The following is a 26,146-nucleotide window of genomic DNA, read 5'->3' as shown; positions in this document are numbered from 1 at the left end:
TAGCAGAGACTGGTCCTGGAGTTGAACCCACTCCTAGCAGAGACTGGTGCTGGAGTTGAACCCACTCCTAGCAGAGACTGGTGCGTCTGGTAACCTGCTGGAGTTGAACCCACTCCTAGCAGAGACTGGTGCTGGAGTTGAACCCACTCCTAGCAGAGACTGGTGCTGGAGTTGAACCCACTCCTAGCAGAGACTGGTGCGTCTGGTAACCTGCTGGAGTTGCACTACATGATGCCAGGTGATGGAGTTCTGATGGAGTCTTTCTGGCCCTGATGTGGTCCTCAGTCTCTCTGTAGTCTGTGATGCCTAGGCTGGGTTACTGTAAATCTCTTCCATTAGGGTCTAGGCTGGGTTACTGTAAATCTCTTCCATTAGGGTCTAGGCTGGGTTACTGTAAAGCTCTTTCATTAGGGTCTAGGCTGGGTTACTGTAAATCTCTTCCATTAGGGTCTAGGCTGGGTTACTGTAAATATCTTCCATTAGGGTCTAGGCTGGGTTACTGTAAATCTCTTCCATTAGGGTCTAGGCTGGGTTACTGTAAAGCTCTTCCATTAGGGTCTCGGCTGGGTTACTGTAAATCTCTTTCATTAGGGTCTAGGCTGGGTTACTGTAAAGCTCTTTCATTAGGGTCTAGGCCGGGTTACTGTAAAGCTCTTCCATTAGGGTCTAGGCTGGGTTACTGTAAAGCTCTTTCATTAGGGTCTAGGCCGGGTTACTGTAAAGCTCTTTCATTAGGGTCTAGGCTGGGTTACTGTAAAGCTCTTTCATTAGGGTCTAGGCCGGGTTACTGTAAAGCTCTTTCATTAGGGTCTAGGCCGGGTTACTGTAAAGCTCTTTCATTAGGGTCTAGGCTGGGTTACTGTAAAGCTCTTTCATTAGGGTCTAGGCCGGGTTACTGTAAAGCTCTTTCATTAGGGTCTAGGCTGGGTTACTGTAAAGCTCTTTCATTAGGGTTGAGGCCGGGTTACTGTAAATCTCTTCCATTAGGGTCTAGTCCGGGTTACTGTAAATCTCTCAGTAGGGTCTAGGCTGGGTTACTGTAAAGCTCTTTCATTAGTGTCTAGTCCGGGTTACTGTAAATCTCTTTGTGATAACTGCTGATGGTCCGGGTTACTGTAAATCTCTTTGTGATAACTGCTGATGGTCCGGGTTACTGTAAATCTCTTTGTGATAACTGCTGATGGTCCGGGTTACTGTAAAATCTCTTTGTGATAACTGATGATTGTCCGGGTTACTGTAAATCTCTTTGTGATAACTGCTGATGGTCTGGGTTACTGTAAATCTCTCTGTGATAACTGCTGATGGTCTGGGTTACTGTAAATCTCTGTGATAACTGCTGATGGTCTGGCTTACTGTAAATCTCTGTGATAACTGCTGATGGTCCGGGTTACTGTAAGGCTCTTCCATTAGGGTCTAGACTGGGTTACTGTAAAGCTCTTCCATTAGGCTCTAGTCTGGGTTACTGTAAATCTCTGTGATAACTGCTGATGGTGTCAGGGCTTTATTAAATACTGTTGATTCCCTTTTTTCCCATCCAGAAAATCCTCGGTGTTTTCAAACCAAAGTCTGAAGAGCCTTACGGTCACCTCAACCCTAAATGGACCAAATACTTTCACAAGGTATCACTGTTCTCTGGTCTGTTACTATCTCTGTCTTTTACTGTTCTCTGGTCTCTTACTATCTCTGTCTTCTACTGATCTCTGGTCTTTTACTATCTCTGTCTTCTACTGTTGTCTGGTCTGTTACTATCTCTGTCTTCTACTGATCTCTGGTCTTTTACTATCTCTGTCTTCTACTGTTGTCTGGTCTGTTACTATCTCTCTCTTCTACTGTTCTCTAGTCTTTTATTATCTCTGTCTTCTACTGATCTCTGGTCTTTTACTATCTCTGTCTGTTTCTATCTCTGGTCTGTTACTATCTCTGTCTTCTACTGTTCTCTGGTCTTTTACTATCTCTCTCTTCTACTGTTCTCTGGTCTGTTACTATCTCTCTCTTCTACTGTTGTCTGGTCTGTTACTATCTGTCTTTCACTGTTCTCTGGTCTGTTACTATCTCTGTCTTCTACTGTTGTCTGGTCTGTTACTATCTCTGTCTTCTACTGTTGTCTGGTCTGTTACTATCTCTGTCTTCTACTGATCTCTGGTCTTTTACTATCTCTGTCTGTTTCTATCTCTGGTCTGTTACTATCTCTGTCTTCTACTGTTCTCTGGTCTGTTACTATCTCTGTCTTCTACTGATCTCTGGTCTTTTACTGTCTCTGTCTGTTTCTATCTCTGGTCTGTTACTATCTCTGTCTTCTACTGATCTCTGGTCTTTTACTATCTCTCTCTTCTACTGTTCTCTGGTCTGTTACTATCTGTCTTTCACTGTTCTCTGGTCTGTTACTATCTCTGTCTTTTTCTGTTCTCTGGTCTGTTACTATCTGTCTTTCACTGTTCTCTGGTCTGTTACTATCTCTGTCTTTCACTGTTCTCTGGTCTGTTACTATCTCTGTCTTTCACTGTTCTCTGGTCTTTTACTATCTCTGTCTTCTACTGTTCTCTGGTCTGTTACTATCTCTGTCTTTTTCTGTTCTCTGGTCTGTTACTATCTCTGTCTTTCACTGTTCTCTGGTCTTTTACTACCTCTGTCTTTCACTGTTCTCTGGTCTTTTACTATCTCTGTCTTCTACTGTTCTCTGGTCTGTTACTATCTCTGTCTTTTTCTCTTCCTCTCTCCTCTTCATCTCTCCTTGTCTGTCCCTAGGTAACACTATGCTCTGGTTTCTTTTTCTATCTCTGTCTGTTTCTGTCTCTGTCTTTTTCTCTTCCTCTCTCCTCTCTGTCCCTCTCCTCTTCCTCTTGTCTGTTTCCTCTGTCTGTCCCTAGTCTTTTTCTATGCTCTTGTCTGTTTCTATCTCTGTCTGTTTCTGTTCTCTGTCTTTTTCTCTTCCCTCCTCTTCCTCTCCTCCCTTTCTCTCTCTATTTTTACATTAATTTTAACAGTTAATTTAACTCTCCCCACCCTCTACCCTTCCTCCCTCTCTCCTCCTCCTCATCCCCCCTCCTCCTCCTCCTCCCCCTCCCCCTGCCCTCCTCCTCCTCCCTCCTCCTCCTCTGTGTAGCTGTGCTGTCCATGTTGTTTTGGCCGTGGCTGCCTGATCCCCAACCAGGGCTATCTCTCAGAGGTTGCTGCCTCCCTCGTTGATACCAGGCTAGGACTGGGGGTGGTCCCCAAAACCAAGGTGAGGTGGGAGAGGGGGCGGGGTGTGTCTAGTCAATGATAATACCAGGCTAGGACTGGGGGTGGTCCCCAAAACCAAGGTGAGGTGGGAGAGGGGGCGGGGTGTGTCTAGTCAATGATAATACCAGGCTAGGACTGGGGGTGGTCCCCAAAACCAAGGTGAGGTGGGAGAGGGGGCGGGGTGTGTCTAGTCAATGATAATAACAGGCTGTCTGTCTAGTCAGTGATAATAACAGGCTGTGTGTCTAGTCAATGATAATAACAGGCTGTGTGTCTAGTCAGTGATAATAACAGGCTGTGTGTCTAGTCAGTGATAATAACAGGCTGTGTGTCTAGTCAGTGATAATAACAGGCTGTGTGTCTAGTCAGTGATAATAACAGGCTGTGTGTCTAGTCAGTGATAATAACAGGCTGTGTGTCTAGTCAGTGATAATAACAGGCTGTGTGTCTAGTCAGTGATAATAACAGGCTGTGTGTCTAGTCAGTGATAATAACAGGCTGTGTGTCTAGTCAGTGATAATAACAGGCTGTGTGTCTAGTCAGTGATAATAACAGGCTGTGTGTCTAGTCAGTGATAATAACAGGCTGTGTGTCTAGTCAGTGATAATAACAGGCTGTGTGTCAGTGATAATACCAGACTGTGTGTCTAGTCAGTGATAATACCAGGCTGTGTGTCTAGTCAGTGATAATAACAGGCTGTGTGTCTAGTCAGTGATGATAACAGGCTGTGTGTCTAGTCAGTGATAATAACAGGCTGTGTGTCTAGTCAGTGATAATAACAGGCTGTGTGTCTAGTGACTAGACACACAGCCTGTTATTGTCACTGACTAGACTCTAGTCAGTGACAATAACAGGCTGTGTGTCTAGTCAGTGATAATAACAGGCTGTGTGTCTAGTCAGTGATAATAACAGGCTGTGTGTCTAGTCAGTGATGATAACAGGCTGTGTGTCTAGTCAGTGATAATAACAGGCTGTGTGTCTAGTCAGTGATAATAACAGGCTGTGTGTCTAGTCAGTGATAATAACAGGCTGTGTGTCTAGTCAGTGATAATAACAGGCTGTGTGTCTAGTCAGTGATAATAACAGGCTGTGTGTCTAGTCAGTGATAATAACAGGCTGTGTGTCTAGTCAGTGATAATAACAGGCTGTGTGTCTAGTCAGTGATAATAACAGGCTGTGTGTCTAGTCAGTGATAATAACAGGCTGTGTGTCTAGTCAGTGATAATAACAGGCTGTGTGTCTAGTCAGTGATGATAACAGGCTGTGTGTCTAGTCAGTGATAATAACAGGCTGTGTGTCTAGTCAGTGATAATAACAGGCTGTGTGTCTAGTCAGTGATAATAACAGGCTGTGTGTCTAGTCAGTGATAATAACAGGCTGTGTGTCTAGTCAGTGATAATAACAGGCTGTGTGTCTAGTCAGTGATAATAACAGGCTGTGTGTCTAGTCAGTGATAATAACAGGCTGTGTGTCTAGTCAGTGATAATAACAGGCTGTGTGTCTAGTCAGTGATAATAACAGGCTGTGTGTCTAGTCAGTGATAATAACAGGCTGTGTGTCTAGTCAGTGATAATAACAGGCTGTGTGTCTAGTCAGTGATAATAACAGGCTGTGTGTCTAGTCAGTGATAATAACAGGCTGTGTGTCTAGTCAGTGATGATAACAGGCTGTGTGTCTAGTCAGTGATAATAACAGGCTGTGTGTCTAGTCAGTGATAATAACAGGCTGTGTGTCTAGTCAGTGATAATAACAGGCTGTGTGTCTAGTCAGTGATAATAACAGGCTGTGTGTCTAGTCAGTGATAATAACAGGCTGTGTGTCTAGTCAGTGATAATAACAGGCTGTGTGTCTAGTCAGTGATAATAACAGGCTGTGTGTCTTCCAGGCTGTGTGTCTAGTCAGTGATAATAACAGGCTGTGTGTCTTCCAGGCTGTGTGTCTAGTCAGTGATAATAACAGGCTGTGTGTCTAGTCAGTGATAATAACAGGCTGTGTGTCTAGTCAGTGATAATAACAGGCTGTGTGTCTTACAGGCTGTGTGTCTAGTCAGTGATAATAACAGGCTGTGTGTCTAGTCAGTGATGATAACAGGCTGTGTGTCTAGTCAGTGATAATAACAGGCTGTGTGTCTAGTCAATGATAATAACAGGCTGTGTGTCTAGTCAGTGATAATAACAGGCTGTGTGTCTAGTCAGTGATGATAACAGGCTGTGTGTCTAGTCAGTGATAATAACAGGCTGTGTGTCTAGTCAATGATAATAACAGGCTGTGTGTCTAGTCAATGATAATAACAGGCTGTGTGTCTAGTCAGTGATAATAACAGACTGTGTGTCTAGTCAGTGATAATAACAGGCTGTGTGTCTAGTCAGTGATGATACCAGGCTGTGTGTCTAGTCAGTGATGATACCAGGCTGTGTGTCTAGTCAGTGATGATACCAGGCTGTGTGTCTAGTCAGTGATAATAACAGGCTGTGTGTCTAGTCAGTGATGATAACAGGCTGTGTGTCTAGTCAGTGATGATAACAGGCTGTGTGTCTAGTCAGTGATGATAACAGGCTGTGTGTCTTCCAGGCTGTGTGTCTAGTCAGTGATAATAACAGGCTGTGTGTCTAGTCAGTGATAATAACAAGCTGTGTGTCTTCCAGGCTGTGTGTCTAGTCAGTGATAATAACAGGCTGTGTGTCTAGTCAGTGATAATAACAGGCTGTGTGTCTTCCAGGCTGTGTGTCTAGTCAGTGATAATAACAGGCTGTGTGTCTAGTCAGTGATAATAACAGGCTGTGTGTCTAGTCAGTGATAATAACAGGCTGTGTGTCTAGTCAGTGATAATAACAGGCTGTGTGTCTAGTCAGTGATAATAACAGGCTGTGTGTCTAGTCAGTGATAATAACAGGCTGTGTGTCTAGTCAGTGATAATACCAGGCTGTGTGTCTAGTCAGTGATAATAACAGGCTGTGTGTCTAGTCAGTGATAATAACAGGCTGTGTGTCTAGTCAGTGATAATAACAGGCTGTGTGTCTAGTCAGTGATGATAACAGACTGTGTGTCTAGTCAGTGATAATAACAGGCTGTGTGTCTTCCAGGCTGTGTATCTAGTCAGTGATGATAACAGACTGTGTGTCTAGTCAGTGATAATAACAGGCTGTGTGTCTTCCAGGCTGTGTGTCTAGTCAGTGATAATAACAGGCTGTGTGTCTAGTCAGTGATAATAACAGGCTGTGTGTCTAGTCAGTGATAATAACAAGCTGTGTGTCTTCCAGGCTGTGTGTCTAGTCAGTGATAATAACAGGCTGTGTGTCTAGTCAGTGATAATAACAGGCTGTGTGTCTAGTCAGTGATAATACCAGGCTGTGTGTCTAGTCAGTGATAATAACAGGCTGTGTGTCTAGTCAGTGATAATAACAGGCTGTCTGTCTAGTCAGTGATGATAACAGGCTGTGTGTCTAGTCAGTGATGATAACAGGCTGTGTGTCTAGTCAGTGATGATAACAGGCTGTGTGTCTTCCAGGCTGTGTGTCTAGTCAGTGATAATAACAGGCTGTGTGTCTAGTCAGTGATAATAACAAGCTGTGTGTCTTCCAGGCTGTGTGTCTAGTCAGTGATAATAACAGGCTGTGTGTCTAGTCAGTGATAATACCCGACTGTTTGTCTAGTCAGTGATAATACCAGGCTGTGTGTCTAGTCAGTGATAATAACAGGCTGTGTGTCTAGTCAGTGATAATAACAGGCTGTGTGTCTAGTCAGTGATAATACCAGGCTGTGTGTCTAGTCAGTGATAATAACAGGCTGTGTGTCTAGTCAGTGATGATAACAGGCTGTGTGTCTAGTCAGTGATGATAACAGGCTGTGTGTCTAGTCAGTGATGATAACAGGCTGTGTGTCTTCCAGGCTGTGTGTCTAGTCAGTGATAATAACAGGCTGTGTGTCTAGTCAGTGATAATAACAGGCTGTGTGTCTTCCAGGCTGTGTGTCTAGTCAGTGATAATAACAGGCTGTGTGTCTAGTCAGTGATAATAACAGGCTGTGTGTCTAGTCAGTGATAATACCAGGCTGTGTGTCTAGTCAGTGATAATAACAGGCTGTGTGTCTAGTCAGTGATGATAACAGGCTGTGTGTCTAGTCAGTGATGATAACAGGCTGTGTGTCTAGTCAGTGATAATACCAGGCTGTGTGTCTAGTCAGTGATAATAACAGGCTGTGTGTCTAGTCAGTGATAATAACAGGCTGTCTGTCTAGTCAGTGATGATAACAGGCTGTGTGTCTAGTCAGTGATGATAACAGGCTGTGTGTCTAGTCAGTGATGATAACAGGCTGTGTGTCTACCAGGCTGTGTGTCTAGTCAGTGATAATAACAGGCTGTGTGTCTAGTCAGTGATAATACCAAGCTGTGTGTCTTCCAGGCTGTGTGTCTAGTCAGTGATAATAACAGGCTGTGTGTCTAGTCAGTGATAATAACAGGCTGTGTGTCTAGTCAGTGATAATACCAGGCTGTGTGTCTAGTCAGTGATAATAACAGGCTGTGTGTCTAGTCAGTGATAATAACAGGCTGTGTGTCTAGTCAGTGATAATACCAGGCTGTGTGTCTAGTCAGTGATAATAACAGGCTGTGTGTCTAGTCAGTGATAATAACAGGCTGTGTGTCTAGTCAGTGATAATAACAGGCTGTGTGTCTAGTCAGTGATGATAACAGACTGTGTGTCTAGTCAGTGATAATAACAGGCTGTGTGTCTTCCAGGCTGTGTATCTAGTCAGTGATGATAACAGACTGTGTGTCTAGTCAGTGATAATAACAGGCTGTGTGTCTTCCAGGCTGTGTGTCTAGTCAGTGATAATAACAGGCTGTGTGTCTAGTCAGTGATAATAACAGGCTGTGTGTCTAGTCAGTGATAATAACAAGCTGTGTGTCTTCCAGGCTGTGTGTCTAGTCAGTGATAATAACAGGCTGTGTGTCTAGTCAGTGATAATACCAGGCTGTGTGTCTAGTCAGTGATAATAACAGGCTGTGTGTCTAGTCAGTGATAATAACAGGCTGTGTGTCTAGTCAGTGATAATAACAGGCTGTCTGTCTAGTCAGTGATGATAACAGGCTGTGTGTCTAGTCAGTGATGATAACAGGCTGTGTGTCTAGTCAGTGATGATACCAGGCTGTGTGTCTTCCAGGCTGTGTGTCTAGTCAGTGATAATAACAGGCTGTGTGTCTAGTCAGTGATAATAACAAGCTGTGTGTCTTCCAGGCTGTGTGTCTAGTCAGTGATAATAACAGGCTGTGTGTCTAGTCAGTGATAATAACAGGCTGTGTGTCTAGTCAGTGATAATACCAGGCTGTGTGTCTAGTCAGTGATAATAACAGGCTGTGTGTCTAGTCAGTGATAATAACAGGCTGTGTGTCTAGTCAGTGATAATAACAGGCTGTGTGTCTAGTCAGTGATAATAACAGGCTGTGTGTCTAGTCAGTGATAATAACAGGCTGTGTGTCTAGTCAGTGATGATAACAGACTGTGTGTCTAGTCAGTGATAATAACAGGCTGTGTGTCTTCCAGGCTGTGTATCTAGTCAGTGATAATAACAGGCTGTGTGTCTAGTCAGTGATAATAACAGGCTGTGTGTCTAGTCAGTGATAATAACAGGCTGTGTGTCTAGTCAGTGATGATAACAGACTGTGTGTCTAGTCAGTGATGATAACAGGCTGTGTGTCTTCCAGGCTGTGTATCTAGTCAGTGATGATAACAGACTGTGTGTCTAGTCAGTGATAATAACAGGCTGTGTATTTAGTCAGTGATAATAACAGGCTGTGTGTCTAGTCAGTGATAATAACAGGCTGTGTGTCTAGTCAGTGATAATAACAGGCTGTGTGTCTAGTCAGTGATAATAACAGGCTGTGTGTCTAGTCAGTGATAATAACAGGCTGTGTGTCTAGTCAGTGATAATAACAGGCTGTGTGTCTAGTCAGTGATAATAACAGGCTGTGTGTCTAGTCAGTGATAATAACAGGCTGTGTGTCTAGTCAGTGATGATAACAGACTGTCTGTCTAGTCAGTGATAATAACAGGCTGTGTGTCTAGTCAGTGATAATAACAGGCTGTGTGTCTAGTCAATGATAATAACAGGCTGTGTGTCTAGTCAGTGATAATAACAGGCTGTGTGTCTAGTCAGTGATGATAACAGACTGTGTGTCTAGTCAGTGATAATAACAGGCTGTGTGTCTAGTCAGTGATGATACCAGGCTGTGTGTCTAGTCAGTGATGATACCAGGCTGTGTGTCTAGTCAGTGATAATACCAGGCTGTGTGTCTAGTCAATGATAATAACAGGCTGTGAGTCTAGTCAGTGATAATAGCAGGCTGTGTGTCTAGTCAGTGATGATAACAGGCTGTGTGTCTAGTCAGTGATAATAACAGGCTGTGTGTCTAGTCAATGATAATAACAGGCTGTGTGTCTAGTCAATGATAATAACAGGCTGTGTGTCTAGTCAGTGATAATAACAGACTGTGTGTCTAGTCAGTGATAATAACAGGCTGTGTGTCTAGTCAGTGATGATACCAGGCTGTGTGTCTAGTCAGTGATGATACCAGGCTGTGTGTCTAGTCAGTGATGATACCAGGCTGTGTGTCTAGTCAGTGATAATAACAGGCTGTGTGTCTAGTCAGTGATGATACCAGGCTGTGTGTCTAGTCAATGATAATAACAGGCTGTGTGTCTAGTCAATGATAATAACAGGCTGTGTGTCTAGTCAGTGATAATAACAGACTGTGTGTCTAGTCAGTGATAATAACAGGCTGTGTGTCTAGTCAGTGATGATACCAGGCTGTGTGTCTAGTCAGTGATGATACCAGGCTGTGTGTCTAGTCAGTGATGATACCAGGCTGTGTGTCTAGTCAGTGATAATAACAGGCTGTGTGTCTAGTCAGTGATGATACCAGGCTGTGTGTCTAGTCAGTGATGATACCAGGCTGTGTGTCTAGTCAGTGATGATACCAGGCTGTGTGTCTAGTCAGTGATAATAACAGGCTGTGTGTCTAGTCAGTGATGATAACAGGCTGTGTGTCTAGTCAGTGATGATAACAGGCTGTGTGTCTAGTCAGTGATGATAACAGGCTGTGTGTCTTCCAGGCTGTGTGTCTAGTCAGTGATAATAACAGGCTGTGTGTCTAGTCAGTGATAATAACAAGCTGTGTGTCTTCCAGGCTGTGTGTCTAGTCAGTGATAATAACAGGCTGTGTGTCTAGTCAGTGATAATAACAGGCTGTGTGTCTAGTCAGTGATAATACCAGGCTGTGTGTCTAGTCAGTGATAATAACAGGCTGTGTGTCTAGTCAGTGATAATAACAGGCTGTCTGTCTAGTCAGTGATGATAACAGGCTGTGTGTCTAGTCAGTGATGATAACAGGCTGTGTGTCTAGTCAGTGATGTTAACAGGCTGTGTGTCTTCCAGGCTGTGTGTCTAGTCAGTGATAATAACAGGCTGTGTGTCTAGTCAGTGATAATAACAAGCTGTGTGTCTTCCAGGCTGTGTGTCTAGTCAGTGATAATAACAGGCTGTGTGTCTAGTCAGTGATAATAACAGGCTGTGTGTCTAGTCAGTGATAATACCAGGCTGTGTGTCTAGTCAGTGATAATAACAGGCTGTGTGTCTAGTCAGTGATAATAACAGGCTGTGTGTCTAGTCAGTGATAATAACAGGCTGTGTGTCTAGTCAGTGATAATACCAGGCTGTGTGTCTAGTCAGTGATAATAACAGGCTGTGTGTCTAGTCAGTGATAATACCAGGCTGTGTGTCTAGTCAGTGATAATAACAGGCTGTGTGTCTAGTCAGTGATAATAACAGGCTGTGTGTCTAGTCAGTGATAATAACAGGCTGTGTGTCTAGTCAGTGATAATAACAGGCTGTCTGTCTAGTCAGTGATAATAACAGGCTGTGTGTCTAGTCAGTGATGATAACAGACTGTGTGTCTAGTCAGTGATAATAACAGGCTGTGTGTCTTCCAGGCTGTGTATCTAGTCAGTGATGATAACAGACTGTGTGTCTAGTCAGTGATAATAACAGGCTGTGTGTCTAGTCAGTGATGATAACAGACTGTGTGTCTAGTCAGTGATGATAACAGGCTGTGTGTCCTCCAGGCTGTGTATCTAGTCAGTGATGATAACAGACTGTGTGTCTAGTCAGTGATAATAACAGGCTGTGTATCTAGTCAGTGATAATAACAGGCTGTGTGTCTAGTCAGTGATAATAACAGGCTGTGTGTCTAGTCAGTGATAATAACAGGCTGTGTGTCTTCCAGGCTGTGTATCTAGTCAGTGATAATAACAGGCTGTGTGTCTTCCATGCTGTGTATCTAGTCAGTGATAATAACAGGCTGTGTGTCTAGTCAGTGATAATAACAGGCTGTGTGTCTAGTCAGTGATAATAACAGGCTGTGTGTCTAGTCAGTGATAATAACAGGCTGTGTGTCTAGTCAGTGATAATAACAGGCTGTGTGTCTTCCAGGCTGTGTATCTAGTCAGTGATAATAACAGGCTGTGTGTCTTCCAGGCTGTGTATCTAGTCAGTGATAATAACAGGCTGTGTGTCTTCCAGGCTGTGTATCTAGTCAGTGATAATAACAGGCTGTGTGTCTAGTCAGTGATAATAACAGGCTGTGTGTCTTCCAGGCTGTGTATCTAGTCAGTGAGACATTTCACTACAACACTATCGACAGGGCGAAGTCCAGAGGGAAGAAATACGCCCTGGAGATGGTTCCCAAAGTAGGACGTCACTTCCACAGAGTGGGCCTGCCCCCCAAGGTACCCTGACCCCTGACCCTATGTCTTAGCCCCCCAAGGTACCCTGACCCCTATCCCCTGACCCTACCAGTCTTAATCCGGGACCCTATGTCTTAGCCCCCCAAGGTACCCTGACCCATGACCCCACCAGTCTTATTCCTGACCCTATGTCTTAGCCCCCCAAGGTACCCTGACCCTTGACCCTACCAGTCTTAATCCGGGACCCTATGTCTTAGCCCCCCAAGGTACCCCAACCCTTGACCCTACCAGTCTTAATCCGGACCCTATGTCTTAACCCCCCAAGGTACCCTGACCCCTAAACCCTGACCCTACCAGTCTTATTCCTGACCCTATGTCTTAGCCCCCCAAGGTGCCCTGACCCCTAACCCCTGACCCTATCAGTCTTAATCCGGGACCCTATGTCTTAACCCCCCAAGGTAACCTGACCCCTGACCCTTGACCCTACCAGTCTTATTCCTGACCCTATGTCTTAACCCCCAAGGTACCCTGACCCTGACCCTACCAGTCTTAATCCGGACCCTATGTCTTAGCCCCCAGGTACCCTGTAACCCCTGACCCTACCAGTCTTAATCCTGACCCTGTCTTAGCCCCCAGGGTACCTTTCCCATGACCCCACAGTCTTATTCCTGACCCTATGTCTTAGCCCCCAAGGTATCCTGACCCTACCAGTCTTATTCCTGACCCTATGTCTTAACCCCAATGTACTGACCCTTGACCCTACCAGTCTAGTGACCCTATGTCTTAATCGCCCAAGGTACCCTGACCCCTGACCCTATGTCTTAGCCCCCAAGGTACCCTGACCCCTGACCCTATGTCTTAGCCCCCCAAGGTACCCTGACACCTGACCCTATGTCTTAGCCCCCCAAGGTACCCTGACCCCTGACCCTACCAGTCTTAATCCGGACCCTATGTCTTAACCCCCCAAGGTAACCTGACCCATGACCCCACCAGTCTTATTCCTGACCCTATGTCTTAATCCCCCAAGGTTCCCTGACCCTTGACCCTACCAGTCTTATTCCTGACCCTATGTCTAAACCCACCAAGGTGTCCTAATCCCTGGCCCTATGTCTAAACCCACCAAGGTGTCCTAACCCCTGACCCCTAACCCTATGTCTAAACCCACCAAGGTGTCCTACCCCCTGACCCCTAACCCTATGTCTAAACCCACCAAGGTGTCCTAACCCCTGACCCTATGTCTAAACCCACCAAGGTGTCCTACCCCCTGACCCCTAACCCTATGTCTAAACCCACCAAGGTGTCCTAACCCCTGACCCCTAACCCTATGTCTAAACCCACCAAGGTGTCCTGACCCTATGTCTTAACCCCCCAAGGTACCCTGACCCCTGACCCTACCAGTCTTATTCCTGATCCTATGTCTAAACCCACCAAGGTGTCCTCACCCCTGACCCCTAACCCTATGTCTTAGCCCCCCAAGGTACCCTAACCCCTGACCCCTAACCCTATGTCTAAACCCACCAAGGTGTCCTCACCCCTGACCCCTAACCCTATGTCTAAACCCACCAAGGTGTCCTGACCCCTGACCCTTAACCCGATGTCTTAACCCCCAATGTGTCCTAACCCCTGACCCCTAACCCTATGTCTAAACCCACCAAGGTGTCCTAATCCCTGACCCTATGTCTAAACCCACCAAGGTGTCCTGACCCCTGACCCTTGACCCTATGTCTAAACCCACCACGGTGTCCTAATCCCTGGCCCTATGTCTAAACCCACCAAGGTGTCCTAACCCCTGACCCCTAACCCTATGTCTAAACCCACCAAGGTGTCCTACCCCCTGACCCCTAACCCTATGTCTAAACCCACCAAGGTGTCCTAACCCCTGACCCCTGACCCTATGTCTAAACCCACCAAGGTGTCCTACCCCTGACCCCTAACCCTATGTCTAAACCCACCAAGGTGTCCTAACCCCCTGACCCCTGACCCTATGTCTAAACCCACCAAGGTGTCCTAACCCCTGACCCCTAACCCTATGTCTAAACCCACCAAGGTGTCCTGACCCTATGTCTTAACCCCCCAAGGTACCCTGACCCCTGACCCTACCAGTCTTATTCCTGATCCTATGTCTAAACCCACCAAGGTGTCCTCACCCCTGACCCCTAACCCTATGTCTTAGCCCCCAAAGGTACCCTAACCCCTGACCCCTAACCCTGTCTAAACCCACCAAGGTGTCCTGACCCCTAACCCAATGTCTTAAACCCCCCAAGGTGTCCTGACCCCTGACCCTTAACCCGATGTCTTAACCCCCAATGTGTCCTAACCCCTGACCCCTAACCCTATGTCTAAACCCACCAAGGTGTCCTGACCCCTGACCCCTAACCCTATGTCTTAACCCCCAAGGTACCCTGACCCCTAACCACTGACCCTACCAGTCTTATTCCTGACCCTATGTCTAAACCCACCAAGGTGTCCTGACCCCTGACCCCTAACCCTATGTCTTAACCCCCCAAGGTGTCCTGACCTGTGTGTGTGTTTGTGTGTGTGTGCGTGTTTTTGCATCTTTCTGTCTGTGGGTGTGTCAGCTTGGTTCGTTCCAGCTGTTCGTGGAAGGGTACCATGAGGCTGACTATTGGCTGAGACGTTTTGAGGCGGAGCCTCTCCCAGAGAACATCAGGAAACAGCTCCAGTCTCAGTTTGAGAGGCTCGTCATTCTGGACTACGTCATCAGAAACACAGGTAGGTGTGTGTGTGTGTGCGCGTGTGTGCTCACAGGAAGGACTTTTCCTGGTGACTTCCTCACACGGTACACACACACCTCATACACACAGTGCACGGTTCACACACAGCTTGCCCACAGCGCACATGAGCTGAAATAAAAACATCCCAGAAATGTTCCATACGCACAAAAAGCTTATTTCTCTCCAATTTTGTGTAAAAATGTGTTTACATCCATCCCTGTCAGTGAGCATTTCTCCTTTGTCAAGATAATCCATCCACCTGACAGGTGTGGCATATCAAGAAGCTGATTAAACAGCATTACACAGGTGCACCTTGTGCTGGGGGGGCACTTTAAAATGTGCAGTTTTGTCACACAACGCTACAGATGTTTCAGGTTTTGAGGGATTGACGCGCTGACTGCAGGGAATGTCCTCCAGAGCTGTTGCCAGAGAATTGAATGTTCATTTCTCTACCATAAGCCGACCTCCAACGTCGTTTTTTTGGGGGGAGAATTGGGCAGTATGTCCCAACGGCCTCACAACCGCAGATCACGCGTAACCACGCCAACCCAGGACCTCCACATCCTGCTTCTTCACCTGCGGCTTCGTCTGAGACCAGCCACCCTTGACAGCTGATGAAACTGTGGGTTTTGCACAAACGGAAGAATTTCTGTACAAACAAATCAGAAACCGTCTCGGGGAAGCTCGGATTGCAGTTTGGCGTCGAACCCGACTTCAGTGGGATAATGCTCACCTTCGATGGCCACTGGCACGCTGGAGAAGTGGTGGCCTTTTAGGGAAGGCATAAACTACAGACAACGAACACACTGAGTCCCCCATGGTGGAGGGGGGTTATGGGAAGGCATAAACTACAGACAACGAACACACTGAGTCCCCCATGGTGGAGGGGGGTTATGGGAAGGCATAAACACAACACACTGAGTCCCCCATGGTGGAGGGGGTTATGGGAAGGCTAAACTACGAACACACTGAGTCCCCATGGTGGAGGGGGTTATGGGAAGGCATAAACTACAGACAACGAACACACTGAGTCCCCCATGGTGGAGGGGGGTTATGGGAAGGCATAAACTACAGACAACAAACACACTGAGTCCCCCATGGTGGAGGGGGGTTATGGGAAGGCATAAACTACAGACAACAAACACACCGAGTCCCCATGGTGGAGGGGGGTTATGGGAAGGCATAAACTACAGACAACGAACACACTGAGTCCCCCATGGTGGAGGGGGGGTTATGGGAAGGCATAAACTACAGACAACAAACACACTGAGTCCCCCATGGTGGAGCGGGGGTTATGGGAAGGCATAAACTACAGACAACAAACACACTGAGTCCCCATGGTGGAGGGGGGTTATGGGAAGGCATAAACCACGGACAACAAACACACTGAGTCCCCATGGTGGAGCGGGGGATTATGGGAAGGCATAAACTACAGACAACAAACACACTGAGTCCCCCATGGTGGAGGGGGGTTATGGGAAGGCATAAACTACAGACAACAAACACACTGAGTCCCCATGGTGGAGGGGGGTTATGGGAAGGCATAAACTACAGACAACAAACACACTGAGTCCCCCATGGTGGAGGGGGGGTTATGGGAAGGCATAAACTACAGACAACAAACACACTGAGTCCCCCATGGTGGAGGGGGGTTATGGGAAGGCATAAACTACGGACACACTGAGTCCCCATGGTGGAGGGGGTTATTGGAAGGCATAAACTACAGACAACAAACACACTGTGTCCCCCATGGTGGAGGGGGGTTATGGGAAGGCATAAACTACAGACAACACACACTGAGTCCCCCATGGTGGAGGGGGGTTATGGGAAGGCATAAACTACAGACAACAAACACACCGAGTCCCCCATGGTGGAGGGGGGGTTATGGGAAGGCATAAACTACAGACAACAAACACACTGAGTCCCCCATGGTGGAGGGGGGTTATGGGAAGGCATAAACTACAGACAACAAACACACTGAGTCCCCCATGGTGGAGGGGGGTTATGGGAAGGCATAAACTACAGACAACACACACTGAGTCCCCCATGGTGGAGGGGGGTTATGGGAAGGCATAAACTACAGACAACAAACACACTGAGTCCCCCATGGTGGAGGGGGGTTATGGGAAGGCATAAACTACAGACAACAAACACACTGAGTCCCCCATGGTGGAGGGGGGTTATGGGAAGGCATAAACTACAGACAACAAACACACTGAGTCCCCCATGGTGGAGGGGGGTTATGGGAAGGCATAAACTACAGACAACAAACACACCGAGTCCCCCATGGTGGAGGGGGGTTATGGGAAGGCATAAACTACAGACAACACACACTGAGTCCCCCATGGTGGAGGGGGGTTATGGGAAGGCATAAACTACAGACAACAAACACACTGAGTCCCCCATGGTGGAGGGGGGTTATGGGGAGGCATAAACTACAGACAACAAACACACTGAGTCCCCCATGGTGGAGGGGGGGTTATGGGAAGGCATAAACTACAGACAACAAACACACTGAGTCCCCCATGGTAGAGGGGGGTTATGGGAAGGCATAAACTACAGACAACAAACACACTGAGTCCCCCATGGTGGAGGGGGGGGTTATGGGAAGGCATAAACTACAGACAACAAACACACTGAGTCCCCCATGGTGGAGCGGGGGTTATGGGAAGGCATAAACTACAGACAACAAACACACTGAGTCCCCCATGGTGGAGGGGGTTATGGGAAGGCATAAACTACAGACAACAAACACACTGAGTCCCCCATGGTGGAGGGGGGGTTATGGGAAGGCATAAACTACAGACAACAAACACACTGAGTCCCCCATGGTGGAGGGGGGGGTTATGGGAAGGCATAAACTACAGACAACAAACACACTGAGTCCCTCATGGTGGAGGGGGGTTATGGGAAGGCATAAACTACAGACAAGAAACACACTGAGTCCCCCATGGTGGAGCGGGGTTATGGGAAGGCATAAACTACAGACAACAAACACAACCAAAAATCAAACATTCCTAGATTTTTTTTTTTTTTCCAGACCACAAAAGTGGTCTCCTGTTGTAGTATTAAAGTGAGATTTTTGAGAGTGAAGACTTGGGAGAACAAAATGGGAGAAAATAAAACAGATTTTTACAAGGAACACAACGTTCATTCATGCCCTGGAACACCTCCCTATAGCTTTGCATTGTGTTCTCCTCCTATGCAGAGTCTAACCCCTTCACCTTTCCTCTCTCTTCTCCCTCTTCTCCTCCCTCCCTCCCTCCCTCTTTCTCTCCATCAGACCGAGGGAATGACAACTGGTTGATCAAGTATGAGAAGCCAGGGGAAGGAGAGGGAGAGAAGGTGAGCTGTGTGTGTGTGTGTGTGTGTGTGTGTGTGTGTGTGTGTGTGTGTGTGTGTGTGTGTGTGTGGACTGCAGTCCATAGATCATGTGTGTTTTGACACGTGGACTGTGTACTCTGTACCATGACTCATACTTATAACACTCTACAGTATGATATCGGACTGTCTCAGAGGACTAGTTACCATTCAGGATGATATCGGACTGTCTCAGAGGACTAGTTACCATTCAGGATGATATAGGACTGTCTCAGAGGACTAGTTACCATTTAGTATGATATCGGACTGTCTCAGAGGACTAGTTACCATTCAGGATGATATAGGACTGTCTCAGAGGACTAGTTACCATTCAGTATGATATCAGACTGTCTCAGAGGACTAGTTACCATTCAGGATGATATAGGACTGTCTCAGAGGACTAGTTACCATTCAGTATGATATCAGACTGTCTCAGAGGACTAGTTACCATTCAGTATGATATAGGACTGTCTCAGAGGACTAGTTACCATTCAGTATGATATAGGACTGTCTCAGAGGACTAGTTACCATTCAGTATGATATCAGACTGTCTCAGAGGACTAGTTACCATTTAGTATGATATCAGACTGTCTCAGAGGACTAGTTACCATTCAGTATGATATAGGACTGTCTCAGAGGACTAGTTACCATTCAGTATGATATCGGACTGTCTCAGAGGACTAGTTACCATTCAGTATGATATCGGACTGTCTCAGAGGACTAGTTACCATTCAGGATGATATAGGACTGTCTCAGAGGACTAGTTACCATTCAGTATGATATAGGACTGTCTCAGAGGACTAGTTACCATTCAGTATGATATCAGACTGTCTCAGAGGACTAGTTACCATTCAGTATGATATAGGACTGTCTCAGAGGACTAGTTACCATTCAGTATGATATCAGACTGTCTCAGAGGACTAGTTACCATTTAGTATGATATCAGACTGTCTCAGAGGACTAGTTACCATTCAGTATGATATAGGACTGTCTCAGAGGACTAGTTACCATTCAGTATGATATCAGACTGTCTCAGAGGACTAGTTACCATTCAGTATGATATAGGACTGTCTCAGAGGACTAGTTACCATTCAGTATGATATCAGACTCTCTCAGAGGACCAGTTACCATTCAGTATGATATCGGACTGTATCAGAGGACTAGTTACCATTCAGTATAATGTAGGACTGTCTCAGAGGACTAGTTACCATTCAGTATGATATCAGACTGTCTCAGATGACTAGTTACCATTCAGTATGATATACGACTGTCTCGGAGGACTAGTTACCATTCAGTATGATATCAGACTGTCTCAGAGGACTAGTTACCATTCAGTATGATATAGGACTGTCTCAGAGGACTAGTTACCATTCAGTATGGTATCAGACTGTCTCAGAGGACTAGTTACCATTCAGTATGATACCAAACGGTCTCAGATGACTAGGCTCTGACTGACTCTTATCTAGCTGGCATTCATTACCTTTTTATAATCGCAGGTTGATGTTTTATTGCCATGAATCTGTGTGATTTCCGCATTAGATAGGCCAGCTGCAAAGTCAAAATGGGCTAGATTGTAAAACTTAATGACAACACAAATGTGTTGGTTTTTTTTGTCATCTTACTTTAAGGTCTGGGTTAGACGGTAGGGATTAAGGTCTGGGTTAGACGGTAGGGATAAGGTCAGGGTTAGACGGTAGGGTTAAGGTCTGGGTTAGACGGTAGGGATAAGGTCAGGGTTAGACGGTAGGGATAAGGTCAGGGTTAGACGGTAGGGATAAGGTCTGGGTTAGACGGTAGGGATAAGGTCTGGGTTAGACGGTAGGGATAAGGTCTGGGTTAGACGGTAGGGATAAGGTCTGGGTTAGACGGTAGGGTTAAGGTCTGGGTTAGACGGTAGGGTTAAGGTCAGGGTTAGACGGTAGGGTTAAGGTCAGGGTTAGACGGTAGGGTTAAGAGTGGTTAAGGTCAGGGTTAGACTGTAGGGTTAAGGTCAGGGTTAGACGGTAGGGTTAAGGTCAGGGTTAGACGGTAGGGTGAAGGTCAGGGTTAGACGGTAGGGTTAAGGTCAGGGTTAGACGGTAGGGTTAAGGTCAGGGTTAGACGGTAGGGTTAAGGTCAGGGTTAGACGGTAGGGTTAAGGTCAGGGTTAGGCGGTAGGGTTAGACGGTAGGGTTAAGGTCAGGGTTAGACGGTAGGGTTAAGGTCAGGGTTAGACGGTAGGGTTAGACGGTAGGGTTAGACGGTAGGGTTAAGGTCAGGGTTAGACGGTAGGGTTAAGGTCAGGGTTAGACGGTAGGGTTAAGGTCAGGGTTAGACGGTAGGGTTAAGGTCAGGGTTAGACGGTGTGGTTAAGGTCAGGGTTAGACGGTGGGGTTAAGGTCAGGGTTAGACGGTGGGGTTAAGGTCAGGGTTAGACGGTAGGGTTAAGGTCAGGGTTAGACGGTGGGGTTAAGGTCAGGGTTAGACGGTGTGGTTAAGGTCAGGGTTAGACGGTGTGGTTAAGGTCAGGGTTAGACGGTAGGGTTAACAGTGGTTAAGGTCAGGGTTAGACGGTAGGGTTAACAGTGGTTAAGGTCAGGGTTAGACGGTAGGGTTAAGGTCAGGGTTAGACGGTAGGGTTAACAGTGTGGTTAAGGTCAGGGTTAGACGGTAGGGTTAACAGTGTGGTTAAGGTCAGGGTTAGACGGTAGGGTTAAGGTCAGGGTTAGACGGTAGGGTTAAGGTCAGGGTTAGACGGTAGGGTTAACAGTGTGGTTAAGGTCAGGGTTAGACGGTAGGGTTAAGGTCAGGGTTAGACGGTAGGGTTAAGGTCAGGGTTAGACGGTAGGGTTAAGGTCAGGGTTAGACGGTAGGGTTAAGGTCAGGGTTAGACAGTAGGGTTAACATTGTGGTTAAGGTCAGGGTTAGACGGTAGGGTTAAGGGCAGGGTTAGACGGTGTGGTTAAGGTCAGGGTTAGACGGTGTGGTTAAGGTCAGGGTTAGACGGTGTGGTTAAGGTCAGGGTTAGACGGTGTGGTTAAGGTCAGGGTTAGACGGTGTGGTTAAGGTCAGGGTTAAGGTCAGGGTTAGACGGTGTGGTTAAGGTCAGGGTTAGACGGTGTGGTTAAGGTCAGGGTTAGACGGTGGGGTTAAGGTCAGGGTTAGACGGTGTGGTTAAGGTCAGGGTTAGACGGTGTGGTTAAGGTCAGGGTTAGACGGTGTGGTTAAGGTCAGGGTTAGACGGTGTGGTTAAGGTCAGGGTTAGACGGTGTGGTTAAGGTCAGGGTTAGACGGTAGGGTTAAGGTCAGGGTTAAGGTCAGGGTTAGACGGTGGGTTAAGGTCAGGGTTAGACGGTGGGTTGGTTGGTCAGGGTTAGACTGTAGGGTTAAGGTCAGGGTTAGACGGTAGGGTTAAGGTCAGGGTTAGACGGTAGGGTTAAGGTCAGGGTTAGACGGTAGGGTTAACAGTGTGGTTAAGGTCAGGGTTAGACGGTAGGGTTAAGGTCAGGGTTAGACGGTAGGGTTAAGGTCAGGGTTAGACGGTAGGGTTAAGGTCAGGGTTAGACGGTAGGGTTAAGGTCAGGGTTAGACGGTAGGGTTAAGGTCAGGGTTAGACGGTAGGGTTAAGGTCAGGGTTAGACGGTAGGGTTAAGGTCAGGGTTAGACGGTAGGGTTAAGGTCAGGGTTAGACGGTAGGGTTAACAGTGTGGTTAAGGTCAGGGTTAGACGGTAGGGTTAACAGTGGTTTAAGGTCAGGGTTAGACGGTAGGGTTAAGGTCAGGGTTAGACGGTAGGGTTAAGGTCAGGGTTAGACGGTGTTAACAGGGGTTAAGGTCAGGGTTAGACGGTAGGGTTAACAGTGTGGTTAAGGTCAGGGTTAGATGGTAGGGTTAACAGTGGTTAAGGTCAGGGTTAGACGGTAGGGTTAAGGTCAGGGTTAGACAGTAGGGTTAACAGTGTGGTTAAGGTCAGGGTTAGACGGTAGGGTTAACAGTGGTTAAGGTCAGGGTTAGATGGTAGGGTTAAGGTCAGGGTTAGACAGTAGGGTTAACAGTGGTTAAGGTCAGGGTTAGACGGTAGGGTTAACAGTGTGGTTAAGGTCAGGGTTAGACGGTAGGGTTAACAGTGGTTAAGGTCAGGGTTAGACTGTAGGGTTAACAGTGTGGTTAAGGTCAGGGTTAGACGGTAGGGTTAAGGTCAGGGTTAGACGGTAGGGTTAACAGTGGTTAAGGTCAGGGTTAGACGGTAGGGTTAACAGTGTGGTTAAGGTCAGGGTTAAACGGTAGGGTTAACAGTGTGGTTAAGGTCAGGGTTAGACGGTAGGGTGAAGGTTCAAATCAGATGTAATGACTGTGTCTATGCCAGCTGGTGACCACTCTGCAGAGCCTCCAGGGCTTCTTGACAATAAATACCACCCTGCTTTATAATCTCACTGACTCACTCACTGACTCACTCACTCACTCACTGACTCACTCACTCACTCACTCACTCACTCACTGACTCACTCACTCACTGACTCACTCACTCACTGACTCACTCACTCTCTGACTGACTCTCTGACTCACTCACTGACTGACTCTCTGACTCACTCACTCACTGACTCACTCTCTGACTCACTGACTCACTGACTCACTCACTCACTCACTCACTCACTGACTCACTGACTGACTCACTGACTCACTCACTGACTCACTCACTGACTCACTCACTCACTCACTCACTCACTCACTCTCACTGACTCACTGACTCACTCACTGACTCACTCACTGACTCACTCACTGACTCACTGACTCACTCTGGTAATACTATTGCACTGACTCACTCACGCTTTATCCAAACTCTCTGACTCACAGTCATGAGTGGCTCATACATCTCTACGACTGGTCTCACTGGACTCTCTGACTCACACTACCCTGGCGTCACAAGCGCTGACTCTACTCAACTGAGCTCAGAAGGACTCACTCTCTGACTGACTCACTCACTCACTGACTCACTGACTCACTCACTCACTGACTCACTCACTGACTCACTGACTCACTCACTGACTCACTCTCTGACTGACTGAGGTCTCTGACTCACTCTCTGACTCACTCTCTGACTGACTGACTCACTCTCTGACTCACTCTCTGACTCACTCTCTGTTTTGGACCAGACCCTCTTTTGACTCATGACCCAGGTTGGTTCTGCTCCATGTTTTGGACCAGACCCAGTTGGTTCTGCTCCATGTTTTGGACCAGACCCATGAATTCTCTTTTTGGACCAGACCCAGTTGGTTAAAGACCCAGTCTGGTTCTGCTCCAGTTGGTTCTGCTCCATGTTTTGGGCCAGACCCAGTGATGTACGGTTCTGCTCCCAGTTGGTTCTGCTCCATGTTTTGGACCAGACCCAGTTGGTTCTGCTCCATGTTTTGGACCAGACCCAGTTGGTTCTGCTCCATGTTTTGGACCATACCCAGTTGGTTCTGCTCCATGTTTTGGACCAGACCCAGTTGGTTCTGCTCCATGTTTTGGACCAGACCCAGTTGGTTCTGCTCCATGTTTTGGACCAGACCCAGTTGGTTCTGCTCCATGTTTTGGACCAGACCCAGTTGGTTCTGCTCCATGTTTTGGACCAGACCCAGTTGGTTCTGCTCCATGTTTTGGACCAGACCCAGTTGGTTCTGCTCCATGTTTTGGACCAGACCCAGTTGGTTCTGCTCCATGTTTTGGACCAGACCCAGTTGATTCTGCTCCATGTTTTGGACCAGACCCAGTTAATTCTGCTCCATGTTTTGGACCAGACCCAGTTGGTTCTGCTCCATGTTTTGGACCAGACCCAGTTGATTCTGCTCCATGTTTTGGACCAGACCCAGTTGGTTCTGCTCCATGTTTTGGACCAGACCCAGTTGATTCTGCTCCATGTTTTGGACCAGACCCAGTTGATTCTGCTCCATGTTTTGGACCAGACCCAGTTGGTTCTGCTCCATGTTTTGGACCAGACCCAGTTGGTTCTGCTCCATGTTTTGGACCAGACCCAGTTGGTTCTGCTCTCCATGTTTTGGACCAGACCCAGGTGGTTCTGCTCCATGTTTTGGACCAGACCCAGTTGGTTCTGCTCCATGTTTTGGACCAGACCCAGGTGGTTCTGCTCCATGTTTTGGACCAGACCCAGTTGGTTCTGCTCCATGTTTTGGACCAGCCCCAGTTGGTTCTGCTCCAGTTGGTTCTGCTCCATGTTTTGTGTCCAATAAGCGTTGTATCAGGACCCAGACAGAACAGAGAGTAGAGACCAGGTTATAGACAACCATCTATCAATACTGAACAATATGTAGCTAATCAATAAGTGTTGTATCTCTCTACCAGGCCATCCAGATAGCAGCTATAGACAACGGCCTGGCCTTCCCCTTCAAACACCCTGACGAGTGGAGAGCCTGTAAGTTACTGTTACACACACACACACACACACACACACACACACAGACGCAGACACAGACACAGACACACAGATACACACACACACAGATACACACCCTTACTGGTCCTCTCCTGTCCCCTACAGACCCGTTCCATTGGGCCTGTCTGCCCCAGGCTAAAGTGCCCTTCTCCCAGGAGACCAGAGAGCTGGTGCTGTCCCGTCTGTCAGACATGAACTTCGTTCAGGACCTCTGTGAAGACCTCTACGAACTGTTTATGGTAGATATCCACTGCTATTTCTGTCTCTTTCTGTGTGTCTCTCTCTCTTTCTGTGTGTCTCTTTCTCTCTCTCTCTCTCTCTATATATATATATATATATACCTCTGTCCTGTCTCTGTCTCTTTGTGTCTCTCTCTCTCTTTCTCTCTCTCTCTATATATATATATATACTATACATATTATATTTATCTGTGTGTACATATATATCTCTCTCTTTCTGTGTCTCTTTCTCTCTCTCTCTCTCTCTCTCTCTCTCTCTATATATATATATATATATATATATAAAGAGATATAGTCCTGTCACATAAGAGACAGAGACATATACATACCTCTGTCCTGTCTATCTTGCTCATATATATATATATATATATACCTCTGTCCTCTCTCTCAGAGGTTGAGGTGAGAGGTCAAAAGAATGTCAGTGTGGTACTCTCTCTATACATATATATGACACCATCCAACATGACCTTGTGACATTTCAAAAACACCGACAACTATTAGCTCTGTCATACAGTAACATACAGAAACGTATTAGCTATATATATATATATATATACCTCTGTCCTGTGGTCTCTACAGAAACTAACTATTAGCTATGTGTCCTTTCTCTATACATATATATATATATATACCTGGTCATATATAAACTAACTATTAGCTATGTGGTCATATATAAACTAACTATTAGCTATGTGGTCATACAGAAACTAACTATTAGCGTGTGGTCAACATAAACTAACTATTAGCTATGTCCTGTCCTTTCAGAAACTAACTATTAGCCTCTGTGGTCAACAGAATACTAACTATTAGCTATGTGGTCATACATATAAACTAACTATTCTGCTCTGTGGTCAACAGAAACTAACTATTAGCTCTGTGGTCATACATAAACTAACTATTAGCTATGTGGTCAACAGAAACTAACTCTTTCTGATTAGCTATGTGGTCTTTCTCTCTCTCTCATACAGAAATATAATATATATAGCTATGTGGTCAGAGAAACTAACTATTAGCTATGTGGTCATACAGAAACTAACTATTAGCTCTGTGGTCTCTCTATACTATACAGAAACTAACTATTAGCTCTGTGTCTCAACTATACATATAACTATTAGCTCTGTCCTGGTCATACAGAAACTAACTATTAGCTGTCTGTGGTCAACAGAAACTAACACTCTGTCCTGTCTCTCTCTCTGTGTCCTGTCCTCAGGCTATACAACTAACTATTAGCTATGTGGTCAACAGAAACTAACTATTAGCTATGTGGTCATATAAACTAACTATTAGCTATGTGGTCAACAGAAACTAACCTATATATATATATATATATATACACATATATACAGATATATATATACCTCTGTCCTGTCTCTTTCCTGTCTCTCTGTCTGTCTCTCTCTATACATATATGTATATATATATACCTCTGTCCTGTCCTGTC

General features: G+C 46.3%; 1 protein-coding gene and 1 long non-coding RNA gene across 3 annotated transcripts in view; both read left to right on the top strand.

Moving 5' to 3' along the window:
* Positions 1–26,146, top strand: part of pi4k2b (phosphatidylinositol 4-kinase type 2 beta) — a 38,107-nt gene that overhangs the window by 6,250 nt on the left and 5,711 nt on the right. The window contains exons 3-9 of one of the 2 annotated variants that reach the window (XM_052515321.1): positions 1,539–1,619; positions 3,104–3,223; positions 11,871–12,002; positions 14,540–14,693; positions 17,979–18,040; positions 24,376–24,445; positions 24,572–24,705. In XM_052515321.1, coding sequence (XP_052371281.1) covers positions 1,539–1,619; positions 3,104–3,223; positions 11,871–12,002; positions 14,540–14,693; positions 17,979–18,040; positions 24,376–24,445; positions 24,572–24,705 — 753 coding nt within the window. The remainder of the gene's footprint in view (positions 1–1,538; positions 1,620–3,103; positions 3,224–11,870; positions 12,003–14,539; positions 14,694–17,978; positions 18,041–24,375; positions 24,446–24,571; positions 24,706–26,146) is intronic. The other variant, XM_052515322.1, reaches the window with a different exon arrangement.
* LOC127928187 (uncharacterized) lies at positions 12,804–14,527 on the top strand. The gene is made up of 3 exons (XR_008130812.1): positions 12,804–13,872; positions 13,963–14,313; positions 14,424–14,527. It is a non-coding gene; the product is annotated as an uncharacterized LOC127928187 (long non-coding RNA).

The sequence above is a fragment of the Oncorhynchus keta genome, unplaced genomic scaffold (genome assembly GCF_023373465.1).
Source record: "Oncorhynchus keta strain PuntledgeMale-10-30-2019 unplaced genomic scaffold, Oket_V2 Un_scaffold_22896_pilon_pilon, whole genome shotgun sequence".
NCBI lineage: Eukaryota > Metazoa > Chordata > Actinopteri > Salmoniformes > Salmonidae > Oncorhynchus > Oncorhynchus keta.
The sequence above is the reverse complement of the archived record's forward strand: the minus strand, read 5'-3'. Positions and strand labels throughout refer to the sequence as shown.